Source organism: Bos indicus x Bos taurus, chromosome 9 (genome assembly GCF_003369695.1).
Source record: "Bos indicus x Bos taurus breed Angus x Brahman F1 hybrid chromosome 9, Bos_hybrid_MaternalHap_v2.0, whole genome shotgun sequence".
In the NCBI taxonomy this organism is placed as follows: domain Eukaryota; kingdom Metazoa; phylum Chordata; class Mammalia; order Artiodactyla; family Bovidae; genus Bos; species Bos indicus x Bos taurus.
Window position 1 is genome coordinate 73065478 of NC_040084.1, and position 15727 is coordinate 73081204.

At 34.2% G+C, this 15727-nt stretch overlaps 1 protein-coding gene across 4 annotated transcripts in view; it reads right to left on the reverse strand.

The window, feature by feature from the left end:
• HBS1L (HBS1 like translational GTPase) overlaps window positions 1-15727 on the reverse strand; it is an 85181-nt gene that overhangs the window by 15122 nt on the left and 54332 nt on the right. For all 4 annotated transcript variants that reach the window (XR_003512659.1, XR_003512660.1, XR_003512661.1 and 1 more), the window contains exons 5-12: window positions 14895-15003; window positions 8024-8286; window positions 7392-7557; window positions 5423-5540; window positions 4367-4513; window positions 2431-2505; window positions 1622-1739; window positions 1165-1233 (exon numbers count right to left, since the gene is read on the reverse strand). Coding sequence is in view for 1 of the 4 variants with exons in the window: in XM_027551623.1 (XP_027407424.1) it covers window positions 1165-1233; window positions 1622-1739; window positions 2431-2505; window positions 4367-4513; window positions 5423-5540; window positions 7392-7557; window positions 8024-8286; window positions 14895-15003 (1065 nt within the window). In the remaining 3 variants the exon portion in view is untranslated. The remainder of the gene's footprint in view (window positions 1-1164; window positions 1234-1621; window positions 1740-2430; window positions 2506-4366; window positions 4514-5422; window positions 5541-7391; window positions 7558-8023; window positions 8287-14894; window positions 15004-15727) is intronic.

Here is a 15727-nt window from a genome sequence, read left to right on the forward strand (position 1 = left end):
TGAAAATTTGGGCAACAGCTGACATCTTTACCATACTGATTATTCCAACATATTAAGTACATTATATTCTTTTATTTATTAAGGCCTTTTATATCATCTCCATGTTATATTTTTTTATGTAAGGCCTTGTAAACATTAAATTAGATGTATTCTTAGATATTTAATACAATATCTCCTCTAACACCTCTTCTAAGTTTGTCCTTCCTTGGGTTCACTTCATCAGTCCTAGGGTGCCATATAGTCCCTGGTATCTTATAGTCACTCTTTTTTATCATATTAATAATTCTCTATATTAAACTTCCTATTTTACCTATTTGTCATATCTATTTCCTGACCGAAACTGCTACATATGGGTAGGAAATGAACAAGTGAAGAGAGAGAAGAACACAAGATGGGTAGACACAGTGGCAATAAAAACCCTGTATGATTAAGAAACACTGAATGATCCAGTTTGGCTGAAGGATACAGAAACTAAAGCAATCTAATGGGAGAAAAAACAAAACTACAAGGCTAGAAAGATAAAAGACTAGGTTTTTTTTACACTTGGAAGATGAGTAAAATATAAAAGTGAAAGTGAAAGTTACTCAGTCATGTCTGACTCTTTGCAACCCCATGGACTTATAAAGTCCATGGAATTATCCAGGCCAGAAGACTGGAGTGGGCAGCCCTTCCCTTCTCCAGGGGATCTTCCCAAACCAGGGACCGAACCCAAGTCTCCCGCATTGCAGGCAGATTCTTTACCAGCTGAGCCACAAGGGAAGCCTGAGTAAGATATGAGGAAATGGTAAGTAAATTGAAGATTTTTCTGGGTAGGGGCATTAAGTAACTAGAATTATGTACCACTAGTCCATGGGGTCGCTAAGAGTTGGACACGACTGAGCGACTTCCCTTTCACTTTTCACTTTCATGCTTTGGAGAAGGAAATGGCAACCCACTCCAGTGTTCTTGCCTGGAGAATCCCAGGGACGGGGGAGCCTGGTGGGCTGCCGTCCATGGGGTTGCACAGAGTCGGACACGACTGAAGCGACTTAGCAGCCGCAGCAGTAGCAGCATAAAGAAGGGAGAATCTGAAGACAAAATAATAATTTTGTCCAACAACAGAGGTCAAGAGAAAACGAAAAGGCAGGGGCTATACTAAAGAAGACCAACAGAGGTAGCACTTACCTTTGAAAACATCAGATACACATAGTCTAAAAGGCTTATCTATAGATCTTTGAGGAGGCTTGAAGGAGTCTGGGAAAAAATGGTAAAAATAGAAAGGTTTAATTTAAAAGTAATTTTTGATTCATGTCCAATGAGTCCACTATACTCCTATGTCTCCTAGAAAATACTAATAGCAAATTGACTGTGATTCATATAACACTTTGTAGTTTATGAAATGTTTTCACATGTTTCTTATTTAATGTCACAACAGTCTGTGAGGTAAGTGGAGTAGGCATTAATTAAACAAGAAAAATTTGGCACCAATTTGAATATTCATATAATTCTAAAACTGGTAATCTCACTCCTGAGTGTAAACGCTATCCATTTTCACATAAATCACTGCCCTCTATAAAGAACTCTAAATAATAATTACTATCAAGTTTATAATGTATTAAAATTAATATGATAGTAGTCTTACCAATTTGTTCTAATAAACATAGTCCTTTATACCATTTTGTTAGTTCACTTGATTGAGATCTTGTGATTAGATTTTCACCACTGAGACCACTTGTTGGGATAAAAGCTACATCACTTTCCTATAAAAAAAGGATTGAACACATGAAACTCAACACAACACTGTTTCTCCTTTTTTTGTTTGGCTGTGCCACAGGCATGTGGGATCTTAGTTTCACAACCAAGGATTGAACCCATGTCCCCTGCACTGGAAGCAAGGAGTTCTAACCACCAGACAGCCAGAGAATTCCCAATACAACACTATTTTTAAAAAGCTAAAAGGTTCACTATTACCGTAACTGTACCAAGTATGCAAAAGTAACAATGTACTTTTCAAAAAGTAACTTAAATCACAGAACTACTGCCCTGATGTTATCTGTTTCAACAGTTTCCAACCTTTTTTATTTTGTGGGAAACTTACAAGTCTGTTCCAAAACACTCAAGCATTTTTACCTAGTAACATAGGTATAGTTCATACTTTTGCTGGAGGAATTTCTCTCTACTAGTTTCTATACTCCTTGGTAACCTCCCTAAATCTATACATCTAATAAGTGGAGAAAAAGTCTTCTACTTATACTAAATCCAAGCCAATTTATGCAATTTTCTAAAACAAAGTAATCCAAAGAACATAAGATACATTTAAGACCAGGGAGAAATAAAAACAAAAAGAATTAAACATACTGAACAAGACAAGAATACCAAAGTAGCTTTTTCTCTCATATCAGTAAGATGAGACTTACGAAAAGTAACCAAATAAATTTAAAATGATCTTACCTTAAAACCTGCTTGCTTAAGAAAGTGCCCAAGTTTTCCAGTAATCTCTTGAAACCTTTCTTGTTGCCAATTAACCTGACAAAGATCCAATTTATTTTTAAAACTGTGCTTAAGACCATGCTATTTATAAAAATTTTTAATTTCTGAAATAAAATATAAATTAAGACTATGAAATATAATTATAACATCTATGAAAATATGAAATCTATTTAAAATTAAAGCTCAGAATGTCAGATCTCACTATTAAAATGATCTAAAAGTAGCTTTTCCTACAACAGAAAGCCTGGAAACAACACCAAAACATAGAATTTTTTGTGTATGCTAATTTTGTTTTTGTTTTTCAGTTACTAAGCCATGTCCAACTCTGTAACCTATGGACTGTAGCCCAACAGGCTCCAGTGTCCATGAGATATTCTAGGCAAGAATACTGGAGTGGGCTGCCTCTAAAAGTAAATTCAAAAGTGAGGAGAAAAAGTGAGATACTTATTAAATTTATGCTTGGACCAACTGCTTGACCAACTGAAATAAGATAAAATTATTGACACCTACTCAAGTCAACTAGACTTCTTAGTATATGTAATGTTCATATGTGATATGAATTCTAGATAACTATTCCCATGCTATAGTATTCAGGGGTAAATGTAAAAATAACTATAACTTGTAAGTTACATAGAAAGTCGTGTCAAAATAAGATGGATTAATGGATGGATACAGGGGTAGACAGACAAAAATGAGATCAAGCAAGGGGAAGAATATTATGTAGGAGGTATAATTTGGGTGTCTACTGTAAAATTCTTCCATCTTTGCTTTATGTCTGAATATTTTCATACTAAAATGTTGGGGGGAAAATAAAAGGTATATGTAATGATGATACCATAAAAGAACCATGTAGAAAATTTAGGTGAATATGTATTTGATCCCAGGATAAGAAAATACCTAAGCATAAAGAAAGAAATTAAAAGGAAATGATAATGTCTTTATTTTGCTTACAAATTACTCAGTTTTAAAACTTAAAAAAATCAAATTATATAAATTCAAAAAAATACAAATGATAAATAAATACACAAAGAATGTGCGTTCATGTGTGTGTGCTAAGTCACTTCAGTCATATCCAACTTTTTGCAACCATGAGGATTGTAGCCTGCCACGCTCCTCTGTCCATGGGATTCCCCAGGGAAGAAAACTGGAGTGGGCTGCCATGCCCTCTTCCAGGGGATCTTCCAGACACAGGGATCAAACTCACATCTCCTATGTCTCCTGCAGGGACAGGCGGGTTCTTTAGCACTAGCACCACCTGGGAACCCCTTCTGATCATGTACAGCAAGACTTAAAAAACATATATATCCTTAGGCCCGGAAATTTCCACAGAATAAACTATTTCTAAATACACGCACAAAACTGAAAATATTCTAAAGTAGTGGGCTGTTGAATAAAGTATATCTTCAAAATATACTAGAATAAAGCTGTAAAAATCTCTTTACATAAAAATTATTAGTTACTTGGAAATAAAAACAAGAATATTGCCAATTTTTTGAAAAAAGTAAATAATGAAGCAGACGAGAACCCAATGTTATAAAGAAAAAGATTTTTATGTGCAAAAATAAACTGAATGGAAGTACAAAATGAAAAGTTAAAAATCTTCAGGAGGGGGAAGCTGGAAATATAGTTTATTTCAAGTTTTCCTCATACCAGAATAAATAAGAATTTTTATAACTAAAAATGATTTTAAGATTTATAAGTTAATTCTGAAAGTAAAAATTTATCTTCTTGCCTAATACTACTAATACCTCATTTAATATCAGCATCATGTATTTATTCTTTAAAATATGACAACTGGGCCAAGAAAATGTATACTAGTCACATCTGAGGTCATCAATATGGCAGAACATCATCTTAATCAGCATCTAAAATGAATACTCAAAAAGCTTTTAAATACCTGATCCATCTTATTGACTGCAACTGCGAGTTGGGTCACTCCAAGAGAACGAACCAAGAGTCCATGCTCTCGTGTTTGTCCCCCAGTCTCAAATCCAGCTTCAAACTCTCCCCTGCTGGCATCTACAACTAAAACAGCTACATCTGCCTAAAAAATGAAAAGAAAAAAAAAATCTAAGCTAGAAACAATGTCACAGCATTTTAATTCAAAGGACAGACTACTGAAGTAATTGTGTAGGTCAGATTTTAAAGGAAGACTAACTTGACACCAAACACAAGCAAATCAAAGGAGTCACACAGATGGATTAAAATTTTAAATAGAAGAAAGTACTAGCATGTGGTCAAAAAAACAATGACATAAAGAACAAAACCTTCCCATATTTGATTACATAACAATTATGATAACTGGGCAAAGGAACAAAAACATAAAGTTAAAACGTAAGTAAACAGGGACAAATAATTGTGTTATGAACTCTCCATATTTTCTAATCATCATCTATTATAGAAGAAATCAATGTTCCATATGTCTAATGCTATTTTCATTGTTTTAATTAGTTAAAGTTATTATCTTTGAATTTTTTTTTTAGTATCCTTATTAAGAATCATGTACATTTACAAACTACAATTGTTTTTTAATCCCATTAAGACCACAGGGGGAAAACTCCCAAGGTTCCCTATTTCTGTATAAATAAGCTCTTTAAAAAGATACAGGACTCGAATACGAATATAAATGCAACAAAAAGGCTTATGTTGAAATATTCACTCCAATTTATTAATAAATGAAATACAAAGCTATGCCTTATCAAGTCCCTACCATTATTTTTACTAAAGAAACTCGTGGCTTTTATACATTTGCTACTTTGTAATAAATTAGAATTCTAAGGTTTTATAAAGTACCAATAAATAGACAATGAAAAATATAGTATTTCTCTATTTTTTTAAATTTTTTACAAGGCTAGAACTTTAATATTTTAAGTTATAATCCTAGGATTATAACCTCAGCATCAGGAAATTTTATTTACATTCACTGTACTTTGGTTAAGGAAATATCTGGTACCTGGGCTGCTCCTGTAATCATATTTGGAATGAAATCCTTATGGCCTGGAGCATCCATTAATGTAATAACTTTGGTTTTGGTCTCAAACTTTGTCATACCAACATCCATTGTTACCCCCCTTAAAGAAAACATAAAATGGTTAGAACTATAGAAATAATCAAGTTTTAGAGATTAAGTTATTTAATAATATAGGAAAAATAACAGTCTAAATTCTTAATTAAAATTATTAATTATTCTAAGAAAGAGAAAAATTATTACCTCAATTGTCTGCTCAACTCACATATGAAATAAATTAAAACAAGCCACTTCTCACTTAAATGATACAATTCTCAATCTCTCTACCTAGTTGACAGATGGTATAAAGAAAACTAAAAAGCTATCTATATACTTCAATAATCTACTTGATATGCTGACAGGTAAAAATTATTTAGTCTCCTAAAGCAGATATCATACAAAATTCTACTGTTTTCCAATATTCATTTTTCCAAAAATCTATAACTGTCCAACTATTTTTTCTAAGTTGAAAAACAAGCTTGTCATACCGTAAAGAATAAAAAAGACAACAAGAAAAAACAAAACAAAATTCAAACCACTATGATGTAAAATTCTACTTATCAGAAGAGGTAAGGAATATTGTGACCAGCTTTATTGAAAATTATTTTATATATTATAATGTAATTACCCAATACTCCCAAGAAAATAAACACACATATTTTTAATACTTTCTAATCATATTCAAAATGAAGACATCACAGGACACGGAGTAATTTCTTAGTTGATTTATGACTTGCAGAAGGCTGTAGAATATTAGTGTGAGATGGTAGGTATAATTGCCATTTCACTTAATTATTAGGTATCCTCTTTCTTTCCAGACAAAGGTGCCATTGGGTCCCTCATCCTTAACAGTTCTAACATGAAATATATTACCACTCTAAAAAGACTTCAAAAGAAATACTTTGATCAGAGGGATATGAGTGGCCATATTCTCCTAGAATCTTCCCAAAGTTAGCATTAAACACAGTTACACATTCAGGAGCAATCCACTGGATTAGATCTGCATAGCAGGAGATAGGTTTAACTAACTGTTTGTTGACTGTGTCTCATAAAAACATAGTAAGAAAGTATAAAGATGAATTAAATCTTGTAATTGAATTTACTAGTCATTTTGATTTCAGACAGAAGATAGTATACTACAAAAAGTTACTTTTCCTTTATAAACTGATATTATAATAACTCTGCTGCTGCTGCTGCTAAGTCACTTCAGTCGTGTCCAACTCTGTGCGACCCCAGAGATGGCAGCCCACCAGGCTCCCCCATCCCTGGGATTCTCCAGGCAAGAACATTGGAGTGGGTTGCCATTTCCTTCTCCAATGCATGAAAGTGAAAAGTCAAAGTGAAGTCGCTCAGTCGTGTCCAACTCCTAGCGACCCCATGGACTTGAGCCTACCAGGCTCCTCCGTCCATGGGATTTTCCAAGCAAGAGTACTGGTGTGGGGTGTCACTGCCTTCTCCAGTAATAACTCTACATATATATAAAGAATATATATATATATATATATATATATATATAACACTATATATACTAATTTTAAATTAAGAGTCTTTCTCATAATGTTAATTCAAAATCAAGACAATTGACATATACTCAGGGAGGTAACAAGCAAAACTTCTCCCACAGAATAATTAACTAAGAGATTTTACTGCCTTTTGCTGTGTATATATGTTTTTCTTTCAGTTTCTTTTAATAAACATACTTTTAAACTATTTCCATAGAATTTAAAGGAGTAAAACATTGTATGTAGATTACAACGAAAACTACAATAAAAATATTTCCCTGATAACTGAAAGTTTTCTAAAAATAGTGTCTAAAATATTTCATGATTTGTTTCATGCATACTCAACACATATTACACAATTTTTTAAAGACTATATACAATTTCAGAATGAAAATTTTATATATAATGACTACCTTTCCCTTTCTTCGCCAGTCTCATCCAAGACCCATGCATATGCAAACGAAGCTTTGCCAGCCTTTTTAGACTCTTGTTCATACTTATGCATAGTTCTTTTGTTTACATCACCCAGAAGATAAAGCAAATGTCCCATCAGAGTACTTTTCCCAGCATCAACATGACCTAAGGAAAATTGATTCAAGATTTAATACTAGGTACATTTTCCAGATGTTGTTCACATTGAGGCATAGCATGAATTTGTAATTCAATAGTTTAGAGCAATAAACACCAATTTTTATCAAATAATAGTTTGCCAAGTAAGTTGTTAAAATGGAAAAAAGAGCATATCTCTTTAGAAGGGAGGAAGTTTCCTTGATTTCTGGAAATCAAAATGATCAACAAGACATGCCATTTTCCAATATTCACAGAATGAAAAGGCCACAACCAAGTCTAAAGACCTCTTTGGCAACTTGGCATTATTTCACCCCAAGTGACCCTGACAACTCAACGTTATGGTACAATGCCCTCTTGCTTCATGTCTATTTACACACACACAAAAACTCAGAGTGGAGTGTATTCCCATGCTGCCACGAGACAATTATTGGGCTTGAGCAGCTGACTGACAATCCAGAAGAACAAAAGGCATTACCAATGACCACTAGGTTGAGGAGCTGCTTTCCTCCTTGCCGCTTCTCCAGTTCCGCTTTAATATCTATTTGTTGCCTCAGCTTGCCAGACTTTTTCACTGGTGTTGGTGTTGAACTCTGCTCTTCTGATGCTTGAATGGTGTGGGATGGAAGAGCTGATTTAGAAGCACTCTCAAGTGCATCAGAAGAAACAAGGCTGGTATCTTCACTAGAATGTCCTTTTTGAGGTGTATGGAAACTATGACCATTTTCTTCAGCAGTTACTCTACAGAAGGCAGAGACAGGAATAAAAAATATTTAAACCGAGTCTGGCAACCACCCTTGAAGAGCTGCTGCTTTCCCAGAGGTACTAGGATATTTCTTGGGAGTGTTGGCAGAGAATCTAAGTAGTGAAGTCACACGCCAACATAGAGAATAATCTGAGATCAAGCCCTGAGCCTTCGGAGTGGGAGCACTGATTCCAAGACCCCAGACTACCAGAGAACTAACCCTAAGGAGTATCAAATAGTGAGAACTCACAAAAAGGAAACCACTTGAATACAAGACCTGGCATCCCCCACCCACCAGTAGCACCTTGAAATCATCCCCCTAAGACCAGGGACAAGGCAAGGTGTCCACTTCTGCCACTGTTATTCAACATAGTCCTGGAAGTCCTAGCTACAGCAATCAGAGAAGAAAAGAAATAAAAGGAATCCAGGTTGAAAAAGAAGAAGTAAAGCGCTCACTGTTTGCAGATGACATGATACTGTACATGGAAAACCCTAAAGATAGTATCAGAAAATTACTAGAGCTAATCAGTGAATTTAGCAAAGTTGCAGGATACAAAATCAACACACAGAAATCACTTGCATTTCTATATACTAACAATGAAAATTCAGAAAGAGAAACTAAGGAATCAATCCCATTCATCACTGCAACAAAAAGAACTAAATATCTAGGAATAAACTTACCAAAGGAGACAAAAGAACTGTACACAGAAAATTATAAGACACTGATGAAAGAAATCAAAGATGACATAAACAGATGGAGAAATATTCCATGTTCCTGGGTAGGAATAATCAGTATTGTGAAAATGACTATACTACCAAATGCAATCTACAGATTCAATGCAATTCCTATCAAATTACCAGTGGCATTTTTCACAGAACTAGAACTAAAAATTTCACAATTCATATGGAAATACAAAAGACCCCAAACAGCCAAAGCAGTCTTGAGAAAGAAGAACGGAGCTGGAGAAACCAACCTTCCTGACTTCAGATTATCCTACAAAGCTACAGTCATCAAGACAGCATGCTACTGACACAAAAACAGAAATATTGACCAATGAAACAAGATAGAAAGCACAGAAATAAACCCAGGCACCTATGGGTACCTTATTTTTGGGGCAAAGACAGCCTCTTCAATAAATGGTGCTGGGAAAACTGGACAGCAACATGTAAAAGAATGAAATTAGAATACTTCCTAACACCATACACAAAGATAAACTCAAAATGGATGAAAGACCTACATGTAAGACCAGAAACTATAAAACTCTTAGAGAAAAACATAAGCAGAACACTCGATGACACAAATCAAAGTAAGATCCTCTATGACCCACCTCCTAGAGTAACGGAAATAAAAACAAAAGTAAACAAGTGGGACCTGATTAAACTTAAAAACTTTTGCACAGCAAAGGAAACTATAAGCAAGGTGAAAAGACAACCCTCGGAATGGGAGAAAATAGCAAATGAAACAACTGACAAAGGATTCATTTCCAAAATATACAAGTGGCTCATATAACTCAATGCCAGAAAAACAAACAACCCAATCAAAAAGTGGGAAAAAGACCTAAACAGACATTTCTCCAAAGAAGACATACAGATGGCTAACAAATACATGAAAAGATACTCAACATCACTCATTTTTAGAAAAACGCAAATCAAAACCACAGTGAGATGTCACCTCACACTGGTCAGAATGCCCATCATCAAAAAGTCTACAGTCAGTCAATGCTGGGGAGGATGTGGAGAAAAGGGAATGCTCTTGCACTGTTGAGAGTGTAAACTGATACAGCCACTATGGAAGGTGGTATGGAGATCCCTTAAAAAACTAGGAATAAAACCACTGTATGACCCAGCAATCCCACTCCTAGGCATATACCCTGAGGAAATCAGGGTTGAAAAAGACACATGTATCCCAATGTTCACTGCAGCACTATTTACAATAGTTAGAAGATGGAAGCAATCTAGATGTCTACTGACAGATGAATGGATAAAGAAGTTGTGGTACACAATGTAATATTACTCAGCCATAAAAAAGGAACACATTTGAGTCAGTTCTGATGAGGTAGATGACCCTAGAACCTGTTATACAGAGTGAAGTGAGTCAGAAAGAAAGATAAATATCATATTCTAATGCACATATATGGAATCTAGAAAAATGGTACTCAAGAATTTATTTACAGGGCAGCAATGGAGAAACAGACATAGTGAACAGACTTATGGACATGGGGAGAGGGGAGCAGAGGGTGAGATGTATGTAAATAGTAACATGGAAACTTACATTACCATATGTGAAATAGAGAGCCAATGGGAATTTGCTGTATGGCTCAGGAAACTCAAACGGGGGCTGTTTCAACCTAGAGGGGTAGGATGGGGAGGGAGATGGGAGGGAGGTTCAAAAGCGAGGGGATATATATATATGTATACCTATGACTGATTCATGTTGAGGTTTGACAGAAAACAACAAAATTCTGTAAAGCAATTATCCTTCAGCAAAAAAATAAATTAAAAAAAAAAAAGAATATTTAAACCAATTTGACTGACATTCTATAATGTCAGAAGGGCAGAGACATCTCTTTACATTCTTACATCTGCAGACCAAAAAATGATCTCCGCTAAGTGGCTAGAGTCTGTTAAGGTGGAAATGATAAGCAGTTAGGCCCAAACCACACAAATACAGACTTAGAAGATTCCAGGAGAAAAACAGACTGCTAAAAACTAAGATAAGAAGAAAATATCCCATAAAGTAACTGAAACTCAATGTCTAAACCCATAGCTTAGCCATACAGTCCTATCAAAACAGGTGGCATAAAGGAGATATTTTGTAAAAATTGGTACCAAATGTGTTCCAGCAGATAAATTCATAAAAAAAAAAAACAATAGCTTTATCAGTTTTTAATCCCTAACTCATTCCTCCAACAGCACAGAGACTTACAATCTTTTTTTGCTCAAACACTGTCCTTAAAGGAAGAATCTCTAAATGTCTACATTTTTACTACTTTTGGCAAAGGAGTTTTAATTCATTAATTCAATAAATACTTGATCCACTAAAAACTGTAACATACACTAGTCACTGCTGCTGAGAAGAAAAGATATAGAAATGAAAAAGTTATCAACTGATCCCAAAAGTTTACAATCTAGTGAGGAACTCAGATATGTAAAACAGAAATAAAACCATCTGGCTTTTTTCCTCCTTGACAATGACAGTGCCTCCAAAAGTAAACACTGATCTTACTTAGTTCTTCCTTAGCTCTTTGACTGTGCTCCATGGAAATCATACCAGTGCTATCCTGTGGATAGCTACGAAAGATGTAATGTAATCAAACAGACTATGATGTGCCTTACCTTTCCTTCAATGACACAAATAAACAGACTTAGGACAAAGAACAGATTATTGCAAGTTATTAGAATGGACTTCCCTGGTGACTCAGACGGTAAAGCGTCTGTCTACAATGCAGGAGACCCGGGTTCGATCCCTGGGTTGGGAAAATCCCCTGGAGAAGGAAATGGCAATCCACTCCAGTACTATTGCCTGGAAAATCCCATGGACAGAGGAGCCTGGTAGGCTACAGTCCATGGGGTCGCAAAGAGTCAGAATGAAACCAATTATACCCATCTTAATGTGGAGGTGGCAGAAAAGAATTACATATAGAAAGAAGTTTACAAACATCACTTAAGGATTGTAGTGTGATGGAGATGTGTACGAACAGTAAATCTCTTTTCTTCCTGCCCAGAGTAACAACAGATTCACTGTTCTTTCTCTTGGTATTTTTTAAATGCTCAACACTGATTCTCATCCTTCGCCTCAGGAAAGAATCACATTAGTTATATTTTCAACTTTATTATAAGCCTCTTATCCATTCCTGTTTTATTTTGCTTTAGCAAATCTCCACTAACCAACTTGAGCACTCACTGCTTAGACAGATTGGCTTCATTTCAAACTACAGGGAAAAAATTTAAGTATGTGGAAACTGTTCCCACTCTTAAAAGAGTCCAACAAACCAAGCTAAGTAAATCAAATTTAAACTGAAATTTTCAAACATGTATTTGAATGTCCACAATTAGTTCTCAAAAACAAAAACATGACAACTCTGTATTTAGAGGAGTAAAGAAAAAAAACAAACCCTACAAATTACAGTCAAAGTATTCAACCAGAATAACTAGTCATAGGCTCTAGTTCTGATCAGACCTGGGAAAAAAATCACAATCTCTGGCTTCAGATCCTTCTGTTTTTAGTGAGGCTTTTCTTCAAAGGAAAACTCATGGTAACTCCAACACAGAAAACAGACAAAAGCAGAACAGCTATGACTGACACAGTGGGCTCAGGGCTGAAGTTGGGCTCACCCACAAATTAGGCAGCCCTATTCAGGATAGGAAGAGCAACACAAAACACGGTCTGTCTTGATTATTTCATTTAAAGTTCAGTAACATGGAAGATTTGCTTTTCTCTAACTTTCACAACATTCTCTTCAAGTAAATTTTAGAAAAACTGCATTTTAATTCACTAACCCGTGCAGTGTTAGAGGAAAGGGCCAAAGTAGTTAGAAAAGCATTCTAGGTAAGTCAGTCCTTAGTAAAAACTTCTGCATATTATAAAGAAAAAGTTAATGTTTAATTAAGATTTTGAAAAATCTCTTAAGATGAGGTAAAGTAACTTTAGAAGTTCAGAGCTATAATTACTGACTGAAAGAAACAAAGTATAGAAGAATAAGTTTGTGAATATTTTTTCAGGTGCTTTATCATATAATTGTGCAACCGTATCTATTACTATAAAATGACTGGTCTGCTTTTTTAAACCATCTTTCCAAAATTGGGAATATTTCCACATGTATTGAGAGGCTTCATGTTTCTTTGCAAGTTTTTTAAATGATACTGGAAAGTTAATAATTTAGATTGAAGAGATTAACCACAGAGTTATTTGTTCTCTACGCAACGTTCTAATGATTTTTACTTAATTTTATTTCTCTGTGCTTTCTTGAGACAAAAACAACAGCCTAAATATTATCCTTATTATAAATTTCCCCAAAACCCTAAAAAAAGTATTTGATGTAGATATAGCTTGGTCCCTGAGCAGTATTTACGCATTTCTGAGTACTTTCCATCTGTACCTGTAGGCCTTTCACATTCTGATGACTTCTCCTACAGAGCCACATCAAAATACCAGCTCACAGGTCTGCTTTTTACTATTTACAGGTGTTTTTTTTTTTTTAATGTATTTTCCCAAGGACTCTGACCAATAAATATTTAAACATCTATTCTATGAAAAGAAAATAATGATTAACATTAATGGTCCCTGTCCTCATGAAGCATATAGTCTTATAAATTCTGAAAAGCATTATACTTATAAAGCATAAAGGTAGTATTCTAAGAATTACTACTTGAATTAAGCATTTTTTCTTGATCATTAATTACTATATTAATAATTTCAATTAACAATAATTTAACAATAATTTTAATTAATTATTGAGTATTACTGTTATAAATACTCACAAACATAACTATGTATTTACTTCTAATATATAGTACCCCATGGGCTGTAATATATACACAAATATACATAGACAAATCTAGAATCAAGCCCATTTTCTCATTCTCTTTTCTTTCTACTAGGCTCATTTGCATGTTGCTTTCTAAGCCTCTAAAACCTTTTGCATAAGATTTTAAAATCCTTAGAACAAGGAACTGCATAGTCTATTTATTTTTTCCTTGCTCAATGGAAATAATTCCATAATAGGATTAAATGGCACTTAAGACAGGAGAATAAAAAGGTATTTATGATTCTGACAACCCAAATATTTTATTTATAAAATAAAAAATAAAATAAATAAAATGAACAAAATAATCATTAACATTCGTCCCAACACTCATGGATATTTCTATTAATTTACATAAAGAAATGCTATAAAGGAGAAAATAATGGCTGCTGAGTTTGTATTTCCTGAAATTGAAAAAAATATATATTGTTTACATTTGATAAGTGTTTCTTGTCTAACTGGTAGACAAAATATATATAGTTAAAGTTATGACTCTGCTGTTATGTCTCAAGTAACCCACTTTCCTCATCTATAGAAACTCTTGACAGAATTCTAAAGATTATGCAAAGAAAGAATAAATGAGTAATACCTACGTATGACTTATTATCGTTTCTCATTAGATATCTGCGAGTCTAGGAATGCTTTATTTTATATTGTCTTTGTTATACCGATCCATGTTATTCAGTATCAAAGTCTAAAAGAGTTTAATGATAATAGTAAAAAAATTTAATTAATGATTGCATGATTCACCAGCTACATTTAATTCCCAAACACTGCTTGTTTATGCCATCTAGTGGCGTAAGGATGCCCTACCTCACAGTGCTAGATTTCACAAAATCATAGGCTTTTTACATTAAAGTAGCTATAATTTGTATGAGGAAATTGACAATGAGGGCGATTAACATACATATGAGTTCACAATCAAGCCTAATTTCTCATCCCCTTTTCTTTGCATTATGCCATACTGAGGACCTATTGTACTTCAATGATTATATTATGCAAAATTCAAATAGATTCTTATAGTCTAACAAGGAGACAATACTTATTCAAAAAAAAGGAGGAAGGGTTAAAAACCTTACCTGGGCACTTCAAATCCCATAGTTTGCTTCTTTCCAGATACAGTCATCTTAGTAACTTTTGGCACAATTTCAGATTCACTTTGAGATGACTGGGAATCTATTGATTTTCCTAATTAAAGAGTAAAATATAAAAAGCTCATTAATTCAAGTTGATTCCTAGAAACATTTATTGTATATTAAATATGTATTATGACAATTTTCACAGAATCACATCTTTAAACATATTTTTTTCCCTCTAAAAAAATTCAGTGAAATATTAAAATGCTGAAAGAAATTCTTCTGTCACCCTGTTCTGGGAAATCCCCTCTTGTCAGGACTCTTCTACGCTTAACCCTCCACCAAATCTCTTCCTAATTTTGAACTGACTCTTAAGTTTCAATATTAAGAGGTCACAAGGTGGTTTCTGCACTGAGCCTCGTTCTGACATTATACCTAGACCATCTCTTTCTCTCTCCTACCACACCCTTTCACAATACTAAAATTGTTCAGTCAGTTAGCAGATGGTTAAACTATTTTTAATCATGATACCTACAAACTGATGAGCAAGTTGAGAGTCTGCTGAATTGTACTACACACTGCATATATTTTACTTGGTCATAATACTAGACTTAGTAAGATACTTGATTTGTTGTTCAGTCACTCAGTCGTGTCCGACTCTTTGCAACCCCATGGACTGCAGCACGCAAGTATAGATACTTGATATCTATATAGAATACGGGGGAAGAGGTCAAAATTGAAAAATTAAGAACATGAAGGAAGATAAAATTATGAGCTAGGTCAAAGTAAGACTTTTATGCATCTGAACCTTTAAATATATATATATTTAATTCATG